Here is a 20,169-nt window from a genome sequence, read left to right on the forward strand (position 1 = left end):
GTATTTTTTTTTTTTTTCTGAGAATTACTTAAAGACAGTAATTTTGCAAGTAAGCAAAAGTGAAAGCTGAAAACGTACTGTGGAACCCGTATATATTATACATGTTACAAATCAATTTAGTTAACCTAGTATTCATCTTTCTTTCCCCAAGATTTGAGGAACAACAAAAAGATGAGCCCAAAAAACAAAGCTGCTGCCCCTCCCACAACAATTGCTAACGTTTTCCCGTTGCTATCTTTCTTGTCCTTCTGTTCTTCACCTGCATGCCAAAGAATAAGCATATCTCACATTAGGGTAATATTTTGTCACATATACGCATATAGAGTAGCGCCCTAAAACGAACATGATTGATTTCATATTATAAAAGCTAGCTAATTAATCACATTCTAAACCCTCTGATTCATCTGTTGATTATTATATAACACTAAACATACAAGATTATACCTATTTACTCGAAATGTGTCACCTCATCACTTTTGGTCTTTTGGATGCATGTGATTGATTTACCTGGGCCTGGGTGTGACTCATCATCTGGATGATAAGCAAAGCTCAAGAAGCACTCCGCCAAATAAATCTCACCGGAAACCGAACCACCACACTCTTCCTCAGCAATCTGCACCCCACTACTCACACACTCCCCACATTCACAACCCCCCAACCCTCCTTCACACTGAGCCATCACGTCCACTAACTCATACCTCGTCTTGAAAAACCCTTTACCACTCACCACACCATTCTCCAAAACCCCAAACGCTGCTCTCATCATCTCCTCGAACCCGCCCGGACCCCCATTGATGGATCCACCACCCTCGCCACAACTCTTGTGCAGCAAACTTTCCTTGCTGGAGTCGTCAGTGTCGGTCCCCTCGAGCTTGTAGTGCATGTAGCACCCGTGGAGCTGAACCCTGGCCGCCACGGACTCTCTGCACATCGTGTTGGAGATATCCGGAAGCGTGCTCACGCAGCTGTGACACTCTTGGTTAGTGATGTCTCCCCGGCATTGGTATACACCGGAGATCTCATCGTCGTCTGTTGATTCGGTGTGTTTGAAGAACTTGGACTGGTTTGAGTGGGCGGTCAGTTGTTGGAAAAGAGATCTGAGGGTTTGTGTGTGAGGACTAGTAGGAGTTGTGGTTGTGAATGTTTGGTTTGCACAGTTTTTGTACACTAATGAACTGTGATCGGAGATTGATATCACAGACGAGAGAAACAGGGCTGCGAAACAGAGAAACACTACATGAGAGAATGGTTTCGAGGTTGAATCCATTTGGGGTTGATTTTGTTGGGGTCTGAAGACAATGCATGATATAAGTTGAGGCAAAAGAAACAAAGTGCATTTTCCGATTAGTGTTTATATTTTGTTGATGCTTATGGTTATTTTTTCCTACCGACCTGTATCTAACTTGAAGGAAACTAGTATAAAAAAAAAATTCCTAAGAAAGTGCGCGCAAAGTTATCTATAGTTCTGTACCTATAAAACCCTGAACTAAGGCGCTGCAACTGCTTTGAATCAGCGTCAAAAGTTACTAAAACAAGGAGAAAGGTTTCTTATGGTTAGGTATTACCATTTTGAATTATGTAAGTTGGTCACACAAGTTACATAAAATGTGATATTCTTGCGTGTGTTACTGTTTTTTGTAATTGGAAGATGTTTTTCTTTTAAACTGCCACTAAACTTGAGTTACAAGAGTAGTACAGAGTGAGTTGAATTATTTGCCCAAATTGTCAAGATAAAAAAGTATTTGGAACATCATATATAGTAAGGTTATAAACTATAATCATACAATAGTAAATAGATTGCGCGAACTAGCATAATCAACCAAAATCACAAATGTTTGGAGTTACTTTCATTTTGTTATTGTTTTTTTCATTTTTTCGCGTGAGGGAGTTGTTTGCAAAGGAGGTAGGTGCTTATATAAATTTGAAAAGTCCATGAAATCTATATCTAATTCCTAAGTTGGCCATGAGTGTGAATTTTAAGAAATTGATATTGATTCTAAAAAATCAGAAGCATAATATAACAGTTTTTTGTTAGTTTACAAATCTAATCAAAATCTAGACACTCTAATTTGAGAAAGACGGGAAACAAAACAAAAATATTTCATGCGGTTAAAACAAAATGCAACAGTGAATAGTAATACGTACTTTTTGTTATTAGTTACTGTGAACTTAGTACAGGAGAGAAACTTTAATTAGCTTATAATTTTTTGTTTTCCCTAATAACCAATGGAGTGAATTTTATTGATCAACCAAATTTTCATCTGACTGAGAGTAAAAAAAAAAAAAAAAAACCATTTTGTTAAGAGGGTTGGACCTAATTCGCATTATAATTAACCACTAAGGTAAATTTTATTTAACAACCAAATTTACATCGATCCGACTGAGAGTCATAGCAAGCCAGCTAGGCCCTTTCTCTTCCTTCTTTGCCAACCCAATTTGTTATGAGAAGTTACGAACGGTGCTAAAAGCTTGATGTGTAACAACCTTCCCTAACACCACGGCTTCAATATAAGCCTCTGTCCACAAACCATTTCCAAGTGCCGCACATTCTCTCTTCATCTCAGCACCCGTCCCCGGCGGCCCGGTCACGACTACCTTCGGTCATCTACCACCGTAGTCATTGTCGTGATCGCGTTAGTATTCAAGTTCTCTATCTAAATCAATAATTCGTAATAGCATTTATTAATCCGTTCATAGTTTCATTGCTCATTGTTGTTACATCCAATACGTTGCATGCAACAACTGCATTTGTTCCTAATTGTGCTTGGCTGCTTGCGGCAGCAATTAATTATTCCCACTCATCCACCACCACCAACACCACCATGCCGAGGCTACCGCTTACGTCGGCGTTCCAGCTCCTCGAGATCAACCTGATCTCGGCGCAGGACATCGCGGCGGCGTCCAAGTCTATGCGGACTTTCGCCGTCGCGTGGGTCAACCCTAAGCGGAAGCTAACCACACGTGTGGACCAGAACGGCCACACCAACCCTACGTGGAACGAGAAGTTCGTCTTCCGCGTCGGCGAGGACTTCCTCAAAGACGACACCTCCAAGATCATGATCGAGATCTACGCCTCCGCGTGGCTCCGGGATGTCCTCATCGGCACTGCCGCTATCGTCGTCAGTAATCTCCAAAACAACTCCAAGATGCGGTTCATGGCCATCCAGCTCCGGCGACCTTCCGGCCGGCCTCAGGGGATTCTCAACGTGGGACTGGGCCTTTTGGACAACACCATGCGTAGCATGCCGCTCTACAGCGAGCTTAGTGCCTCCGCCGTCGGATATTGGGATATCATGGACGCAAAAAGCAACAAAAAGTCGTCGAAAAACAATGACTCAAAAATGGACGATAAACTTCACGCCTTGTACAGATCGCAGAGTGAACGGACCACAAGTGATTACGGCTTTTCGAAGAGCAAGCCGGGGAGCTCTATATGCAATGCACGTAACAATTACACGAAGAAGCCTCCGGGTTCCATCTGCATTGGAAGTTCTATTGTGAATGGCTCGGAGGTTAGTTCTGCCACGAAAGATGAGACCCCTAGGAAAGGAGGGACGCCTAAGAAAGGTGGGACTCCTAAAAATGGGACAAAGGCCATTAACAACCCTAATGGCAATGGCTCCATGGTAAATGGTGGCTCCATGGTGAATGGGTCCTTATGCTCGGACGTGGGGCCGTCACCTTCTGTTGTGGCGGCCGCTATTGCAAAGGGAATTTACCCTTTGCCGCATGGGGCATCGCACACAGAGTCAGGGAGCTCGTTGATGGACGAGTGGGCGGACGAAGACAGTGTGGAAGGGTTGAAGACCAAGATTGAGAGGTGGCGCACCGAGTTGCCACCAGTGTATGACACCAAGAATTCGAATTTGAAGCTGATGCCATCGACGCATCGGAGCATCCACCCGAAGCCGAGGCGGAGGAGCCGGAGTAACCGCGCAGGGTTGTTCTCCTGCTTTGCATTAGGTTGCGAGATTTCTATATCTTGTGGTGGCAAAGGTAAGTCCAAGAAGAAGAGTAGTGGCAAAGTTCATCTTAGCCCATCTGAACTTACTTACGATGATGACTCGTACGTACGATAACACACCTTAAATATTTCTTCCCGGAGACTAAATCAAGTGTTAATGTCACAAATTTGGTGTGCTTTATAATCATATCGAGTTGTGTTGGGGTTGAACGTTACTGAGTCGCTTGGGTGAAGATCGATTGGTGCTTAGAGTTAGAGGAATATAGGGTGTAACACTGGTCAATTTAGAGCCTCCTCTCTCTGGATTATTCTAATTCTTTTTCTGCTTTTTACTTATTTTACTTTTACTGTTCACAATGTTCATTTGGAGATGGAAAGGATGAGAAGGAAGAAAAGACAATGTAACTCCTCTCAGCTGTTCTTACCAAAAAATGTAAAAAGTGGATATAACCTTTTCCTTTTATTGGTGTAACTTGTAATCTTGTATACTAGCCTTGGCCTACACACACCGTGTGAGTAGGAAAGTTTTTTTTCTTTTTTTGGTAGTTAAAAATAGTGGGAGTTTTCATCCTGCACGTTCCACCACATTAAAATTTTTTTTTTTATATTTTATTAATTGACTTTATTATCCATGTTGATTCTTTCTGATTCAAAATATTTTAATATATTAATGATAAATTAGTAAAAAAAATCAATAATGGAGAGCAAGCTCTATTCTCTTAATAATAGTATAGATTAATTGACTTTATTATTCATATTGATTCTTTCTGATTCAAAGTATTTTAATATATTAAGGATAAATTAGTTAAAAAAATCAATAATGGAGAGCAAGCTCTCTTCTCTTAATAATAGTATAGATATAGGTATAGATATAATGTACTTTCAATAAATGATTCCAACATCGACAGTTTAATTGTTTTCTTTTGTTAAAACGTGATCGATCATGGTATAAGTAAACTATTGATCTCCCATGAACGCGCTGCTCCCTAGGGTTTTCTCGTTTTCCATCTCTCTTTCTCGTACAGCTACTCCCGCATGAGGCAGGTCTCTGGCATCATCCCGGTGTAGGGAGTTTTTGTTGCCATTGCTTGGGAGGGCTACTTGGAAATATTGTCGCTCAAGGCTATGGCAATGGCGTTTTGGCGGCGAGTTCTGGTGCAAAGTCTTTGAGGCATGGTGGTTATGTTGTGCAACGTCGGAATTTCATCGAAGGCATAGGTCGTGGCAGACTCATGGGTGACGTAGACTGGGTCATGGTACCAAATCGATGGTGGCGTGGGTCGTTGGGATGCTGATTCGTAGCAGTGCGGGTCGATCTGGGTGGCACAGATCGTGGCGAAGCGGGTTGAGTCAAGATGGCGTGGGTCAAATCGGCCTGGATGGAGACTGGGCTGGGGTCAGGCCAAGCTTGCTGGGTTTTGAGTTGGCACTTTCCTTCGGGCTTAGTTCTAATTAGTTATTTATACCTTTCTAATAATTCTCTATTTTTAAAGAAGCTATGCACTTTTGTGTCTGTACTGTGCCCATTTACTATGACGAAGTGATCAATATCATGGTTTATAAGCTTTACTTTTTTAAGCGAGCATGAAATTGTTGAATGAGTGTACTCATTCTATATATCGCTGTGATATCACCGCAAACTTCTTATTTATCTAATAATGACAAAAATAGAGTATGTAACGGCCCTTAAGATGAATGACAATTCGTTATGATTTTATTAAAAAAAAACGTGATTATGGTAATTGCTTATGTATGCATGCCCAAAATAGAAAAGTTCATAGTTCACATGTTAAATACTATTATACCATACAATTGTTGAGTGTGGAAACAATGTTTTGTTAGGGGAAAACAACAAAAAAGGAAAATTGTTATGTAAAAATTTATGAGACATACACTGGGTTAAAGAACTTAAAATTGTCGGAATTTGATAATCTCTCATGTAATGAAAGAGGCATAAAGATGACACCATCATTACTGGGTGCCGATTGAAATGAGTAAAACCAATTAAATATGATAATTAGTGTAGCTCAAATCATGAAGCCCAATGCAATTTACTTCATGGTTGATTAAATTCATATCAAGATCGTCCAAAGTGCTTGGATAGAATGATAAACAACAGTAACACAGGCTACACATGCAAATCAAGTAAGTATTTCAAATGATATTAGAGCATGTCCACCGGTTCCTCCTTGATCGGCCAAAACATGGATTGGGTGACGTGGTGACCCTCAAACACCAAATTGTTGCTTCCATCGGTTTCTCCTTGACCAACCAAAATTGAGATTTTCTTGACCTAGTTCAAGAAATAGGGCAATGGGTTGACAAAATTCTTGCCCAGTCGAACAAGCTGCCAGCTCGGCCCAAAAAGCAACGAGAATGACAAATTTGAATGAACGTACATCTCTCTCTCTCTCTCTGGATTCTCTGTTACTTCTCTCTCACTCGTATTAGAACTGTGGGATGAGATAGCATTTTTGGTATAGTATGTTTTGTGGGATGCATATGTTACTCTGGCAAAGCTCTCAAATATCCAACTTTGTCTTCTAAGGATGTTGCCCCTTCTTCAGTTGATTTTGTTACGTCTGATCGATCTATATTTGAATGGCTTATATATTTTCCTCACTAGTGATGGGTGCACCATTTGAATCTGCCTTAGGTCGTTGTATTCTAGTAGCTCCCTCCATTGGTTTTGTAACACAAAGGTACTAGCTAGCTATAGCTAGGCCTAGTTCAATAGTTGCACCTCCATTTATATGTTCAATAGTTCAATAACATATATATATGAAAAGATATCAGTCATATTCATAGACCTGCCCCTTCTTTTTTTCATGCATCTTAAGTATCCAACTAGAACTTTTTATAGTCCAACAACTTGTCCAATCAAATATGCAGCCAATAGAAAGAGTAGGAATAAAGGAAAGTATTCGACCCCTGATGTACAAGAAAATGATATCGATCATTCGGGGCAGAGATATACCTGGACGTCTCATTGAAGTTTGATTCTGCAGAAACACCAGCAACATTTGTGCATACCTTATCCTCCAGCTTCATGAAGTCGTTATTCTGATTACTGCGCGACGAGAATGCATGCAGATGGTGATGCCCTTTCAAGATGTACTGACCCTTTCCTGAGGCCACATGCCTGACCGGAAGAAGGGTCATTTCTACTGTCACCGGAATGTTCGACGCTTGATTATTCGGTTCTGTAAGAAGCATTGTCTTCCGCCTTGGCCACAACGTATTTAACATGGTATTTGATCTCTCTTCTGTTCCTCTCGCTGCTGAAAATAAAGCGAAAACAGTTTCTCGTATATCTATAGGCTAGCTACACGTACTAGTTGCACCTCCATTTACATGTTTCTCGTATATAATTTATTTAGAGGTCTATTCGTTGTCCAACCATTTTATTAAAAAACGTATAAGAGTATCCAAGTTCTTTCCCAACCACATAATATGCAAAAAATATGTATGTGTATTATTCAGACATTTCATCAAATAATTTACAAAAAGTTCAGTAAAATATTTTTAATTAATTAATTTTTTTATTTTAAAATATTTATTTATATTTATTTTTACTAAATAACACTTGTGAAATCCAAAAACTTGAGAATCATATATTATACATGTATAATACTTTTGATTTCAAAATACGAGAAATTTAATGAGTTGTTTTGAAAAATGTGAAGTACAAAAGTATTAAAAAAAAAAAAACAACAATACATGTTTTATTCGCTTGTTAGACGAAAAATTACTGATCGAGTTCCAAACACAAATACAAATACAAAACGCAAACAATATATGAGGGTACCGAAAATGTCGAAAATCTCAATATCACCACATAGTTAGGATTACGCAATGCACAGTTGTACTATAGATGAGAATTACACGTATCTCAATAACTCTGTCACATAAAACAATTTCTAAAAAAATTCCCCTTGTCACATGGAAAATTTGGTTTTTAAATGTTTTATACAATTTTTGGTAAATTACACCAAAGAAAATCTAAGAAAAAGCAAAAAAGTGTGACATTTTTGCTAATAACGCCTACCCCAAAAAGGCAAAATACTTTTACCCAAACTGACTAAGCCCACGACCATAATCAAACCAGGACCATCGACCAAAATAAAAGGACCACACATGCACCCTTCATGATCATCACTCCATTAGTCCAAGCAAAGTTAGGTCATTCCATCAATTCAGATCGAATTTGGGTCTCTTTGTGTCTAATCCTTGAAGTTTTGATTTACTTAATTCTTGTAACTTTTCTCTTTAATTTTGTGTTGTACCTCCCTGAGTCCAAGCAAAGCAATAGGTGACGACTCACAAGGCCTCTTCTTCTTTATTTAGACTCTGTTTTCTTTCTCACACTATTGAAATTGGTGGTGTGGTTTCTCTCGTGTTTTTTTTTTCCTTCACAGTCAAAACAAAAAGGGCCTCCGTTCACCGTTCCTGCGGAAACAAACTCCATCTAACGTGGACTCTCTGTCACGTGACCGGCACGGACGACAAAGAGAGAGAGAGAGAGAGGTGGTGGAGCCACTATAAAAAGGGAGAGAAAGATTGCTAGCATTCTCATAAACATTGCTACTTAGCTTCACTAACAAGTAGTGATATTTCGAGAGCTCGAAACAGCGTGATTAATCGAAAAGGTACATTATTTGATTATATATATAGAGAGTTTGAGATTCTTCATTCTTGTGTTTTCTTGATTTTGTTGTTGAAATTTTGCTTGAATTTTTCATTTTCAAACCAGAAGTGTCAAACTTGTTTAGCTCATGTAGCGGTGAAATATTTTTTTTGGTTGAGAGTGTTGACTTTTTACTGTCAGATACTCTATGGGTTTTGCCGTACAATCTGTATTAACCTCTGTTTATTTATCTTGGTTAGTGTGAAAAACGGGTTCTTGGGTTCATTTGTTATGGGTTTTTCTGAGAACCAGAGAGGGGTTTTAGCCTTGGTGAAGATTGTGAAGGCTTATAATGTGTGGGTTTGGTTTTGGATTGCTTCTTGTTTGGGTTGTGGTAGAGGAAGAGAGGAGTTGGGTGTCTGTTTTCTTCAGCATTTTCTGGGGAACCCAAATGGAGTTTTTTGTTAGAATTTTGGTGGGTAGTGGATTTGTGATGCATGTAATAGTGGGTTTGTTGTGGAATGCAATAACGGTGATGATTCGGGATCCCCAAGTTTCTTGCATTTTCTGGGGAAGAAAACAAAAAGGTAATAAAAAGTGAGTCTTGTTTTCTGGGGTTTTAGCTGTGTGTGTGTGTGAAAGTTTGTGTAGTTTTCTTTAAAGTTAAACTTTGTTTTGAGTAGCTTGATCAATGGTTTTTTATTAGGCTGGAAAAAATGGTACACTGTGTGCTTGTGATTTTTTGTATTGTTTCTACTTCTTGCTTGGTTAGTGGGAATCCTTGTGGCTGAGGAAGAGAAAGCCTGGGTTTCTATTTTCTCTTGCATTTTCTTGGTACCCAAATGGAGGTTTTTGTTTTGGTTTTGATGGATATTGGAACGGCATTGCATGCAAGTGTCTTTTTGGTTCTGGAGAATATTGTGGAGTGCAATAAAGGATAGAACTTGAGAGTCCCATTTTGCTTCATTTTCTGGGAACCAAAAAGAACCTTATAAAAATGGGTTTTGTTTTGTGGGTTTTCAGTTTGTGAAAGTTAGAGTATTTTTTTTTTGGGGACTAAGTTTTGAGTAGTTTCTCTTGTGCCATGTATGACTGCTGACAACACATATGGAGAATGAAAGAATAAATAAAAAGTTTTGTTTTTCATCTTGATATGGCTTTGGTATTCTAATTTGGGAAAAGGGGGTGTTGGTTGAGCAGAAAAGACTGATATCTCAGCCCCTGAGCCTCAAATCCAACAAAAGTAAGGATTATGAGAGCACTTGCTAGAAATTTAAAGTATAAGTGATCTCCCTGTGTTTGCATTGCTTCAAGGACTCCATTGATTCTTACTTCTATATGTTAATAAAATGCAGAGAACAAAAGGAACTGGGAAAAAAAACTTAACAAGGCATCCAAAATAAACTGGTTGTGTGTAAACTATAAAGACTATGTGTTGTGTGCTTTATTTCACAAGCTGCACATACTTTTGCAGGTAGCAGCACTGAGCATAAAGAGCAATTGACCTCTGAATTAGTATCAGATCAAGTGTTCATCAACTTTTGGATTAGCAATGGCTCCCACTAGAGAGCAACTTAGAGAGCACCTTGCCAATGCTTATAAAGCCGCAAATGCCGTGGGAATTAGTAAAGAAGACATTAAACCTGTCCTCCGGCGCTTATATCAAGCTTTTGACGAGAACTGGGAGCCTATTGAAGCAGACAACTACAGGGTTCTAATTGATACATACTTTGAGTTGAAGGAGAAGGTAGTTCCTTTAGATTTCTTTATATATATGTGTGTGTGTGACATTTATGTCTCTGTTGGGAAGCCACTATAAGACTGTGTTTTCGTTAGTAGTTTAAGTGTTGAACAAGAACTAGACCTCCACTTTAAATTATTTGAGAATAACTAATTCGTGGAACATGTAAGTAGAGGTGTAACAAGTGCAGCTAGCATGTATACAAGAAACAGTAGAATTGTACCAGTTAAGGTTGACTTCTTACCTTTTCTCTCAATAGGAAGATGACGAGCAGAGAGATCAAAAACCACGTAAAAGACGTCATTTGACTGAGGAGGAAGACCAGGCATCTTTCAGAACTGGATCAAGTTCTGAATTCTCCCTCGGACATTCCAGACACAATGGAAATCATCGATCTACCCGTCATTTGGACTCTGGAGATGGATCAGTACATCCTGAGCGGGCATCAGCTTCTGCAGTCTCGTGTAGTAATCACAAGAACAATTTCACGAAGCCAAAAAACAAGGTATCTACAGATGATGTTACAGTTTCTGCAGGACCAACCTCAATAAGACGTCCGGGTATATATTTTTTTCCCTTGCATGGTATTAGTTTCTTTTACAATTAGGGGTCAAAAATGTTTCCTTCCTACTGTTTCTTGGCTGCATCTTTTGCTGGGCAATTTGTTGGGCTGCAAAAGTTTTGGTTAGCTGCTTGGATGCATGAATAATGAAGACAATGGGGGCCTCTAAATATATTATATCTTTTTCCTTTACATATCCTATCGAATAAGCCTTAGCTATTACCTATGTGTTACAGGACCAGTTGGAGCTGCTAGAATACAACGACCCAAGCCAGAATCAAATGCTGCACCTATCACTTGTGAGGATAAGAAGCCACTCAGATGTATATCAGACATAACAAAATCAACTGAGAAGGTGGCGATATCCTTAGTAGATGAAGTGGGAAATGGGAGCTTGCCAAAGTTCAATTACATCCCACACAACATAATATACGAAAATGCCCATCTAAATATTTCACTCTCTCGTATTGCGGATGAGGATTGCTGTCTGGATTGTTCCGGAGATTGTCTTTCATCTGCATTACCGTGTGCATGTGCTCATGAAACTGGTGGGGAGTTTGTGTACACACCAGAAGGTCTGCTGAAAGAAGAATTTCTAAGTAAGCATATGGCTCTGGTGAGGGAACCAGAGAAGCAAAATTATGTTTACTGTCAAGATTGCCCTATTGAGAGGTCTAAGAATGAAGACATGCCGGAAAGCTGCAAAGGGCACGTGGTCCGACAGTTTATTAAAGAGTGTTGGAGAAAATGTGGATGTGACGTGCAATGTGGAAACAGAGTAGTCCAAAGGGGGATTTCATGCAAGTTGCAGGTCAGTCTCACATTACATTTATCATCGATATCTTATCTGGCTAATTAAGTAGCATCTGAAATGCATGTTCCTGTGACTAAAATGAAGTTTGATACTTTCATATTGTCTCAACTTTAATTTTCAAAAGGTATATTTTGAATGAAGCCACAAATACTTGTTTCTTTCTCCTGACCTCTTAAAAAATGTTGCTATCTTTGTTATTTGTAAAGAACTAGCTAGTTGAAGCTGCATACTGTTCAACCAAGATTTTCATTTTTTTTAATCAGAGATTCAGAGATTCTAGATTGTGTTTATCGCTGTATTGATCATGTAGTTTCTTCTTGAAGCATCAACTGTTTGGCTACAAAGCAAAAATTAGTTTAATACTTCTTGTTCAGAATGTTTATATTGACATTGATGTTATTTAGCCATTTAGGTCATAATATTTGTTGTATGAAGATAATTAGGCGTCCTAACAAACTATGCTTCAGGTGTTCTGGACTTCTCAAGGAAAAGGCTGGGGAGTTAGAACCTTAGAGGTCTTGGAGAAAGGATCCTTCGTCTGTGAATATGTCGGGGAGATACTGACCAATACAGAGTTATATAATCGGAATATGAAAAGCAATGGCAATGACAGACATACATACCCAGTCACACTAGATGCAGATTGGGGGTCAGAACAGATTTTGAGGGATGAGGATGCCCTGTGTCTGGATGGGACGCTTCATGGAAATGTTGCAAGGTTTATCAATCATAGGTAATATTTTCCAGTCCATGTGAATTTCCTTATCTTGGTGAGTTTGTTCATTGCTTAGCCTTGTGTTTTAGGTTAAGCCTTAGCCTTGTGTTTTTGGCTAAGCAGGTCATATTTCCTATAATTAGATCTGCATTATAGTCCATTACTACACCATTCACTTTGGTGCCTGTGGTTTAGAACTTGGATTGCAGAAGTTCTAGCAAGTTTGTCTCTATTCCTCACCTCTTTGTAATAAAAGAAATTTTCAATTCATTAATGTTGACAAAGATCATCCAACTATAAATTTGTCTGCTTTTAGTAAACTTCTGTTGGTTTCTGTTTCTCCTAAAAATCTTGTTCTTGTAAATTTGGGAGAAGCTTAATAACTTGTCTTGAGAAATGACCCTAATGCATTTCATAGATGGTTTTCAATGATTATATTCTCTGTTTCTTTGTCTCACTCTATGTTTAATTCCCTTTACAATTCCAGATGCTTTGATGGAAACTTGGTTGATATCCCAGTTCAAGTGGAGACTCCTGACCGCCATTATTATCATGTATGAATTTGGCTGCTTCATTACGAACTGCCAACACATGCTCAATTACATTCGTGATGTAACATTTTAAATGGTCTTTCTGTTTGATTGATTATACATTGTGACTGTGTGAAGAAGCAACGCTGATATCTTCATTCTGCTCATTGTATGCAGCTTGCCTTTTTCACTACCAGGAAAGTGAATGCCTTTGAAGAGTTGACTTGGGTGAGTGAGCTTGTTTCTTATCTACTACTTGAGTTACCTATTCTGCATGCTATTTTAAGTGCTATGCCAATTGTTGAATGTTCTATCCATATCTAACTTTTGTGATCCCAATTGACTGATTCCATAAGTTTGAATCAGTCAATTCAGATGATGTGGGTTGAATATCTTTGTTGATAAATGATCTGAGATATCATTTTATAGGACTATCAGATTGATTTTGATGATGAAGATCATCCTATAAAGGCATTTCACTGCACTTGTGGCAGTGAATACTGCAGAAGCAAAAAACGGAAAGGTTGGTGTACATCTTCATTTCTTTTTCATTTTCTGAGACAAATGTGACTGGTATCTTCTGCTGTGAAGACAATGAAAAATACATGGGAACTCTGTGGCGGAGGCAAAATTTAAAATTTTGTCTTTGGGCACAGTGGAGCCTAAAGAAATGACCATGGTCATGTGCATTTGCTCTAGTTTTGAAAATTTTACACTTCATCTCTTTATCTTAGCTCCTCTTAACAGCTTCTGATTATCATATGTTGATATGTTTTCATGTGCAGGGAAAAAAGTGGTGAATCTTGGATGACCAATGACTAATTGTTGTACTTAAACTTGCTTTAGTTGGCTTCATTTTGTTAATCTTTGAAGCCCATTTGGCATTAGCCACATTTGCTGCAGAACTACAGAATTTTTGTATTAGTCTTGTATTGTTGTTTGTTCGATTGAGATTAGAATGCTAGAGAAAATTAAACAGATATCGTAGATCAGGGTACAATTGTACAAAGGTTACTCTTCTTTGAGATTTTGTACCAGTGTTGTACACGGGTGTTGTACAAGGCTACTGTTCTTTGAGTTCCTCACTCAAATTCCATTGTTATTAAAAAAATATGTTGAGGTATTTGAGTTCTGAGCTCCCCATGGTTAAAATGAGATCAGACATATTTTGTAGATCAGAATCAGGGCATTGTTGTATGATTTTCAGTCTTTCAAAATGTCGTTGAAAACTGACCGAACGACTTCGTGTTTGAGTTTTAGCTTCTGATGTAGACCGCTTATAATATGGTCTATGCCTTCCCTGAATAAAGCATTGTTCTAGAATTGTGTTTTTTTTCTCTCTCTCTTTTCGATCAAGATGAAATTTCATTCATAAATTAACAAACTTACATTATTGATAATTGTGTTTCTAGACCTGATTTTTTCTTAACAAGGTTTTATTTCTTTTCTTTTTTATTAATTTTTTTTTCCAACAACAAAATATAGTTTTTAAACACACCAAGCGCTTTTATAATAAACACACTAGATACGCTTCTATGTGTTTCTAACAATATTGCTTTTAAGAAAAGAAAAAAAGTGGGTTTTGATAAAGCATACCAAGTGATTTTGTAATAAACACACTAGATACACTTCTATGTGCTTCTAATAATATCGCTTTTAATTCTCTAAAAAATAAATAAATAATAATATCGCTTTTATCATAAGAACTATGTAATAACTCATACACAAGCAAAATCTCAAACAAGCGCACTAAATTATAGTACAATGAAGGTAGATGAATCATTATCATTATGAGCTTTAAAACCCAAATAATTTAATTTAATGAAAAATATAATCATAGAAATTACAAAAAGGGAAAATGAGCACTTACAATCTGTAAAAGAACGAGATCCAGGCGATCCGGACAAAATCTAGTTGTATTCAGTCCAGGCGGTCTGGACTGAATCTAGTCGTATTTGTTGAGAGCTACTGACACTGCTCCTAAGTGCGATATTCATCTTTAGATCTATAGATCTAAAAGATTTTGTTGCCAATTGACTCAGATCTATGAGATCTATGAGATCTATCCTCTCTATGCGGCCCAGGTTGCAGACCGAAAAAATGATTCCCTCATGTTCCTCTCCATTTCCAACCCTAGTGTCGAGAATTGCTATTTATACAATGGTCTAGTAGTGTCGATTGACTTGAAAAGACATTTATCTTCACGTGACATCTGCATGATATAGACTTAGATAAAAACTCGACAAAACCACTCATTTCAAAACCATTTAGTTTTACTTAAATAGATGCACAAACACATTAGACCATAAATTTCCCAGACCGAAAAAGAAAAATGAGACCTTAAATCTCCAAAATGAAATATGTAACAAAAATATGAATAATGGTGTGTGCCTGTATTTTGGAGATTTACCTCTTGCCATTCTACCCTTAATTCCAGCATAATTCGAAATACCTAAAAATACAAGGACTAAAATGCAAACTAGAATTTTCTGCCATATAAACCCTAAGCCCCTTTCTCCATAGTAGCCTAAAACCCCAGCTTGATATCTCAAATCTCTCTAGCCATGTCGAAGCGAGGTAAGCTCTCTCTCTTTCAATTTTCAATTCCCGAGAAATCTGATCAAAAGCTTAAACCTTTCTCCCCCAATTCTCTATTTCATTTTGAAATTTCGCTTTTTCATTTCAACCTTAAACCCTAAAGTTGGTTGATTTCAGAGAAATCTGAACAAAAGATTAAACCTTTCTCCTCCAATTCTCTGTTTTGAACTTGAAATTTTGCTTTTTGATTTCAATCTGAACCCCAAATTTGGTTGATTTCAGGGCGCGGAGGGTCTGCCGGAAACAAGTTCCGGATGTCGCTGGGTCTGCCGGTGGCGGCGATGGTGAACTGCGCCGACAACACCGGTGCCAAGAATCTCTACATTATCTCTGTGAAGGGAATCAAGGGTCGTCTGAACCGGTTGCCGTCAGCTTGTGTGGGTGACATGGTCATGGCCACTGTGAAGAAGGGAAAGCCGGACCTCAGGAAGAAGGTGCTGCCAGCTGTCATTGTCAGGCAGCGCAAGCCGTGGCGCCGAAAGGATGGTGTTTTCATGTACTTTGAAGGTAATGAATGGTGTTCTGAACTCTTTGTTTTCGATGAATTAGAGTGTTTAATTGGTTAAAGGATGAAATGTTCTTTGATTGTTGGATTGTGGAAGTTGTTCTAGTGTTTGATTTGGTTTTGGGATTTGCATTGCGGCTAGTTGGGACTTGGGACACACTAAAGATTATTTGGGATGGTTTATGTTGGCAGTAATTAGCATGCTTTCGACTGTTTGTTTTCAATGAACTAGAGTGTTCGATTGGTTAAAGGATGAAATGAGTGCTTGCATTGTAGGATTGTGGAAGTTGTCCTAGAGTTTGATTTGGTTTGGAGGTTTCTATTGGCAGTAGTTGTGATGCATGTGTTAGTTGAATGGTTACTATGAAAGTATGAATACTTTTTTAAGGTAATAGAATTGTCCTTTTGTTTGTATAGAGGTAAAGACAGTGTTTGATTGGTTACAAACTGAAATGAGTGTTAACCGGTGCACAAGTTCAGTCAATGTGCTTTGAGGATTATGGCATTGCAGGGTCTTGTGTATTGTGTTTGGGGTACCAGTTGTAGGCAGTTGGGGATTTGGATAAATGTTTATTTAGGATCGTGGCTATGAATTTGATTGAAGTTAAAAATTAAGATGTGGTTAATTGTTTGTGAATATGCCAATGGAGCTTTGCCCATTTTGCTTTTGCATTATGTTTTGCATTGCAGTACTACTTAACTCCAAAACTCAACTATTCTGGGTTCATTGTAATGGTTTTGTTTTTGATATGATACTATCCATATGTTCTTTCCCCTATTAGATCTAGTTTGCTGCATCTGTTTGCTAAAATTACAGTAAATAGGGCATTCTGCTCTTCCGTATTTCTGGTTTCTGACCATGGTTTTTATTTTGGTGCAGATAATGCTGGTGTCATTGTGAATCCAAAGGGTGAAATGAAAGGTAAGGAGCGTCTACATCAATATTAACTTATGTAGAAGTTTAACATAATTATCTTGATAATGTTATTTCTCATGCACCTGAGTTTTGAATTCTAAATCATGTTCTGCTGGTGTTTGTAGGATCTGCTATCACTGGGCCTATTGGGAAGGAATGCGCTGATCTGTGGCCAAGAATTGCAAGTGCAGCTAATGCCATAGTTTAAGTGCTTCAAGCCTTACTTTAGATTGATTTTTTATGATGTTCTCGAATCTGGATTTTGGCGTAATCAGTTGTTGTTTAACTCTAGATGAGTATGAAAATTTCCTGGATTTTTACCCATGTGGTGTTTGAACTTACTATTGTACTACCATGTAGACTGATAGTTAAAGAGAGCTTTTGTTCTAATTACTAAGCTTTTTGTTTAGGTCCATTTCACTATCTAATGTGCTCTGCCTTTCAAATTTTGCTGGTTTATTGATGGAATTTAGTTGGGAGTTGGGTTGAACATATGTGCTCTTGTTGCCTGGCTCTTTAGCAACCATAAACTTCACCAATCTCAAACAAGAAAACAGTTTGGATTGTGGTTTTGGTCATTGACACTTGTCATGAACCAGGAATGAGTTTGCAGTTTGGCTCGAGTTCTTTCTCAAGACCAAGGCTAATCTTAGTCCTGTTTTTTATAAAGTTATGTTAGAATTTGCTCCATTCACATACCTATTCAAAATAAATTAATAGTTCAAAATGAACGGGGGAGCCATCCTCTCTCGCTCTCTCTCTCTCTCTCGTGGCGACAGGCCGTAGGGTTTCACTGGCTGAGCCCTTTGGTTTGCAACAACAGCCCTTGTGTTTAGACTTTAGATCACCACCTTACGGTGTTGGTACTCCTTGGTTTTCATTAATGAACCGATTGTCATCTTTCTTTCAGAAAGAAAAAAAAAAGTTATGGATTTGATTTAAGCAGAGTTTTATGGAAATTTGAAGCCTCTCTTAGCTAATTAATCATACATATAACATTAACCAGAGGAAAAGATATGGGGCTTTAACTGATAGGTTTAGGAGTTATTCATCCAACTCCAGAAGTCGGATTATTATAGCTTTTTCTACCGTCACTTATCAGTCTAACAAGCTGAAATGAACTAATACAAACAAAAACCCTAAACTTCGTGAGGAAATGATGGCATCATTTCATCTTACCCACAGCACCCTTTTGCAGCTTAGCACAGTACTCGAACAAGCTTCCATCAAAACAACGCCTCACGGCTTCCTTTGCCAAGTAACCTTGTTCATCTTTTGCCAGAACATATAGAACTCCCCATTCGAGTTTGGCTGCAATCCTGCAAAAAAGTGAGAGATTAGCCGTGCTTTTGAATGAGTATGCACTCATGGGTTTATGTGTGTTCAAGAGGAAGAAAGAGAGAGACCAGCCAAAGAAATCAAAGGCGTCACGGTTAGCTTGAGTCATGTGCCACAGCTCCTTGAAACTAAGCTTATCAGGGACCGTGCGAGCATACTTGCTGAACATGATCTCAAGGTTTGCCGGGATATACCTACATCATAGTGATCATGCATGGAAAAAGTTCAGCTTTGGTCAAGAATAACTCAATTGGAAACTTCGACAGATTAGTTTCTCACCTTCCTTCCGTATCATAAATGCCGGAATCACTTCCATGCTTTGCCTTGTGTATGTTTCGTATGTGAATTGCGAAGTAGGGTGAAGGAATCCATGTCTGGAAATTAGAGAAGGTCAATCAACATATAACATAAGCAGTTCTAGACTTCTAGCTCTAGTTATATTGGCATATGCATAAGCAAAAGGTAGGAATTGGGTCTTGGAAACATTGCGAAAGTAATTACAACTTACAGGCAGAGTAGCATAACTCATTGCTCCATGAACAAGAACCATGAAAATAAAAGAAGCAACTGCATTAAACCCAAGTTGACGAAACCCTGCATTAACAATATGTCAGCTAGTAATTAAGATCTAGGAACTGTGACCATGCAAAATCAACTACTTCAAATGATGGCCAAACAATTGATTGATCAATATGAAATTAGGTTAAAACTTAAAACCTCTTTGGTGAGTGTGTTATAAATTGGCTCTTAATTCCGGCTCTTTTGTGTTTGAAATATTGGCCATCAATATCAATTAAGTTTTGTCAAAATAGAAGTAAGAATTAGAAATCACCCCGCGAGTTGCACGTACAATTTTACTCAAAAGAAATTGCACATGCATCGATCTTTAAAGTTAAAATTTTCATTTTGAAAGTTAAATTATATGCTAATGATCATAAGCTAACACACAAGGAACATGTATAGCAGTATAGATATATATACGTACCTCTGAATGTCTCGGAAGGGAAGATGATACCATCATTGTCTTGGTCAAAAAAAGCTGCATGCTGTTGAAGCACAGACATATTTTGATGTTTATGAGCCCAGGTGCCATTGATGTTCTCCATATCAGGTGCAACCATAGCTCGAGGCAAGTCTACAATCATTGAAACAAAATACGGTAGGTTTAATTATGTGAATGGGTGTAGATTAAAAGAAAACATAGGCTTGAGTTTTCCTTAAAAGGAGCTTCATTTTTTGGGTTTTTTTTTTCTAATTTTCTCTTGAAACAACCCAAATCAAATAAATCCATTAATAGAGATGAAGAACGCATTGATCTAATTTTTGAAAGAAAAAAGGAAAAAAAAAAAAGGTAGATCAGTTTCATATATGCAGTGTTGATTAGTTTCATGTAATGAGAGATCATTGATATTTCACTAGTCTCTCACTTGATGAAATTGAGTCCGTCTATAATTACATGAAGAAGATCTACATTAACATGATATATTGATGCATTAATGAACCGAATAGAACTCCATTATCAAAATCATGTGTACATAAGAGTGAAGATTACAAGGCTTTGGGAGTTTGGTCTCCAAGTCATTGCGGACCTTCCTCTCCGCTGTGATCGGTGCGTTCTCGGCCACCGTGGCCATGGCTTCCTTTGAGGCCTCCTCCGGTTGTGGCTGTTGCTGCTGCTCGACTGTTGCCATCTCGATTTCTCTCTTTCTCTCGATTACGCTCTGAATTTGCTGGATTTAGTGCTGCTAATTAACTTGCTAAGTACTGACTATCACTATTAATTAGATTGAAGCACAACAAACTCCAGGTGACTCGCAGTGCTTATAGCTACACACATTATGGATCTTAAACTAGACAAC

The 20,169-nt window shown here is 38.2% G+C and overlaps 5 protein-coding genes across 10 annotated transcripts; 3 read left to right on the forward strand and 2 right to left on the reverse strand.

Annotated features, from left to right (window-relative positions):
• Window positions 1–18: 18 nt before the first annotated feature.
• LOC112195064 (plasmodesmata-located protein 2) lies at window positions 19–1,298 on the reverse strand. Of its 2 annotated transcripts, none has more exons than XM_024335411.2 (2): window positions 508–1,298; window positions 19–259 (listed from the first exon to the last, which is right to left on the reverse strand). In XM_024335411.2, exons 1-2 carry the CDS (start codon window positions 1,265–1,267, stop codon window positions 126–128), a joined length of 894 nt encoding a protein of 297 aa, XP_024191179.1. In that variant the 5' UTR covers window positions 1,268–1,298; the 3' UTR covers window positions 19–125. The 2 variants fall into 2 exon arrangements, with proteins under 2 accessions (XP_024191179.1, XP_024191180.1); XM_024335412.2 differs by having other exon boundaries at window positions 124–259; window positions 445–1,298.
• Window positions 1,299–2,521: 1,223 nt separating this feature from the next.
• Window positions 2,522–4,450, forward strand: LOC112192439. Its single transcript, XM_024332183.2, has one exon. The coding sequence runs from the start codon at window positions 2,823–2,825 to the stop codon at window positions 4,077–4,079; it is 1,257 nt and encodes a 418-aa protein (XP_024187951.1). The 5' UTR covers window positions 2,522–2,822; the 3' UTR covers window positions 4,080–4,450.
• Window positions 4,451–8,892: 4,442 nt separating this feature from the next.
• Window positions 8,893–14,009, forward strand: LOC112191337 (histone-lysine N-methyltransferase SUVR4). 5 transcript variants are annotated; one of them, XM_040517144.1, is made up of 9 exons: window positions 8,893–9,178; window positions 10,066–10,338; window positions 10,592–10,892; window positions 11,131–11,705; window positions 12,176–12,441; window positions 12,911–12,977; window positions 13,131–13,181; window positions 13,383–13,476; window positions 13,739–14,009. In XM_040517144.1, exons 2-9 carry the CDS (start codon window positions 10,144–10,146, stop codon window positions 13,762–13,764), a joined length of 1,575 nt encoding a protein of 524 aa, XP_040373078.1. In that variant the 5' UTR covers window positions 8,893–9,178; window positions 10,066–10,143; the 3' UTR covers window positions 13,765–14,009. The 5 variants fall into 5 exon arrangements, with proteins under 5 accessions (XP_040373078.1, XP_040373079.1, XP_040373076.1 ...); XM_040517145.1 differs by having other exon boundaries at window positions 13,392–13,476; XM_040517142.1 differs by lacking the exon at window positions 13,739–14,009 and having other exon boundaries at window positions 8,893–9,188; window positions 13,383–13,723.
• Window positions 14,010–15,388: 1,379 nt separating this feature from the next.
• On the forward strand, window positions 15,389–17,395 carry LOC112193164 (60S ribosomal protein L23). The gene is made up of 4 exons (XM_024333231.2): window positions 15,389–15,530; window positions 15,774–16,058; window positions 16,937–16,978; window positions 17,098–17,395. Exons 1-4 carry the CDS (start codon window positions 15,518–15,520, stop codon window positions 17,178–17,180), a joined length of 423 nt encoding a protein of 140 aa, XP_024188999.1. The 5' UTR covers window positions 15,389–15,517; the 3' UTR covers window positions 17,181–17,395.
• Window positions 17,396–17,906: 511 nt separating this feature from the next.
• On the reverse strand, window positions 17,907–20,077 carry LOC112192440 (peroxygenase 2). The gene is made up of 6 exons (XM_024332184.2): window positions 19,863–20,077; window positions 19,296–19,445; window positions 18,819–18,904; window positions 18,590–18,684; window positions 18,379–18,504; window positions 17,907–18,291 (listed from the first exon to the last, which is right to left on the reverse strand). The coding sequence occupies exons 1-6, from the start codon at window positions 19,999–20,001 to the stop codon at window positions 18,138–18,140; spliced, it is 750 nt and encodes a 249-aa protein (XP_024187952.1). The 5' UTR covers window positions 20,002–20,077; the 3' UTR covers window positions 17,907–18,137.
• Window positions 20,078–20,169: the final 92 nt, after the last annotated feature.

The sequence above is a fragment of the Rosa chinensis genome, chromosome 3 (genome assembly GCF_002994745.2).
Source record: "Rosa chinensis cultivar Old Blush chromosome 3, RchiOBHm-V2, whole genome shotgun sequence".
NCBI lineage: Eukaryota > Viridiplantae > Streptophyta > Magnoliopsida > Rosales > Rosaceae > Rosa > Rosa chinensis.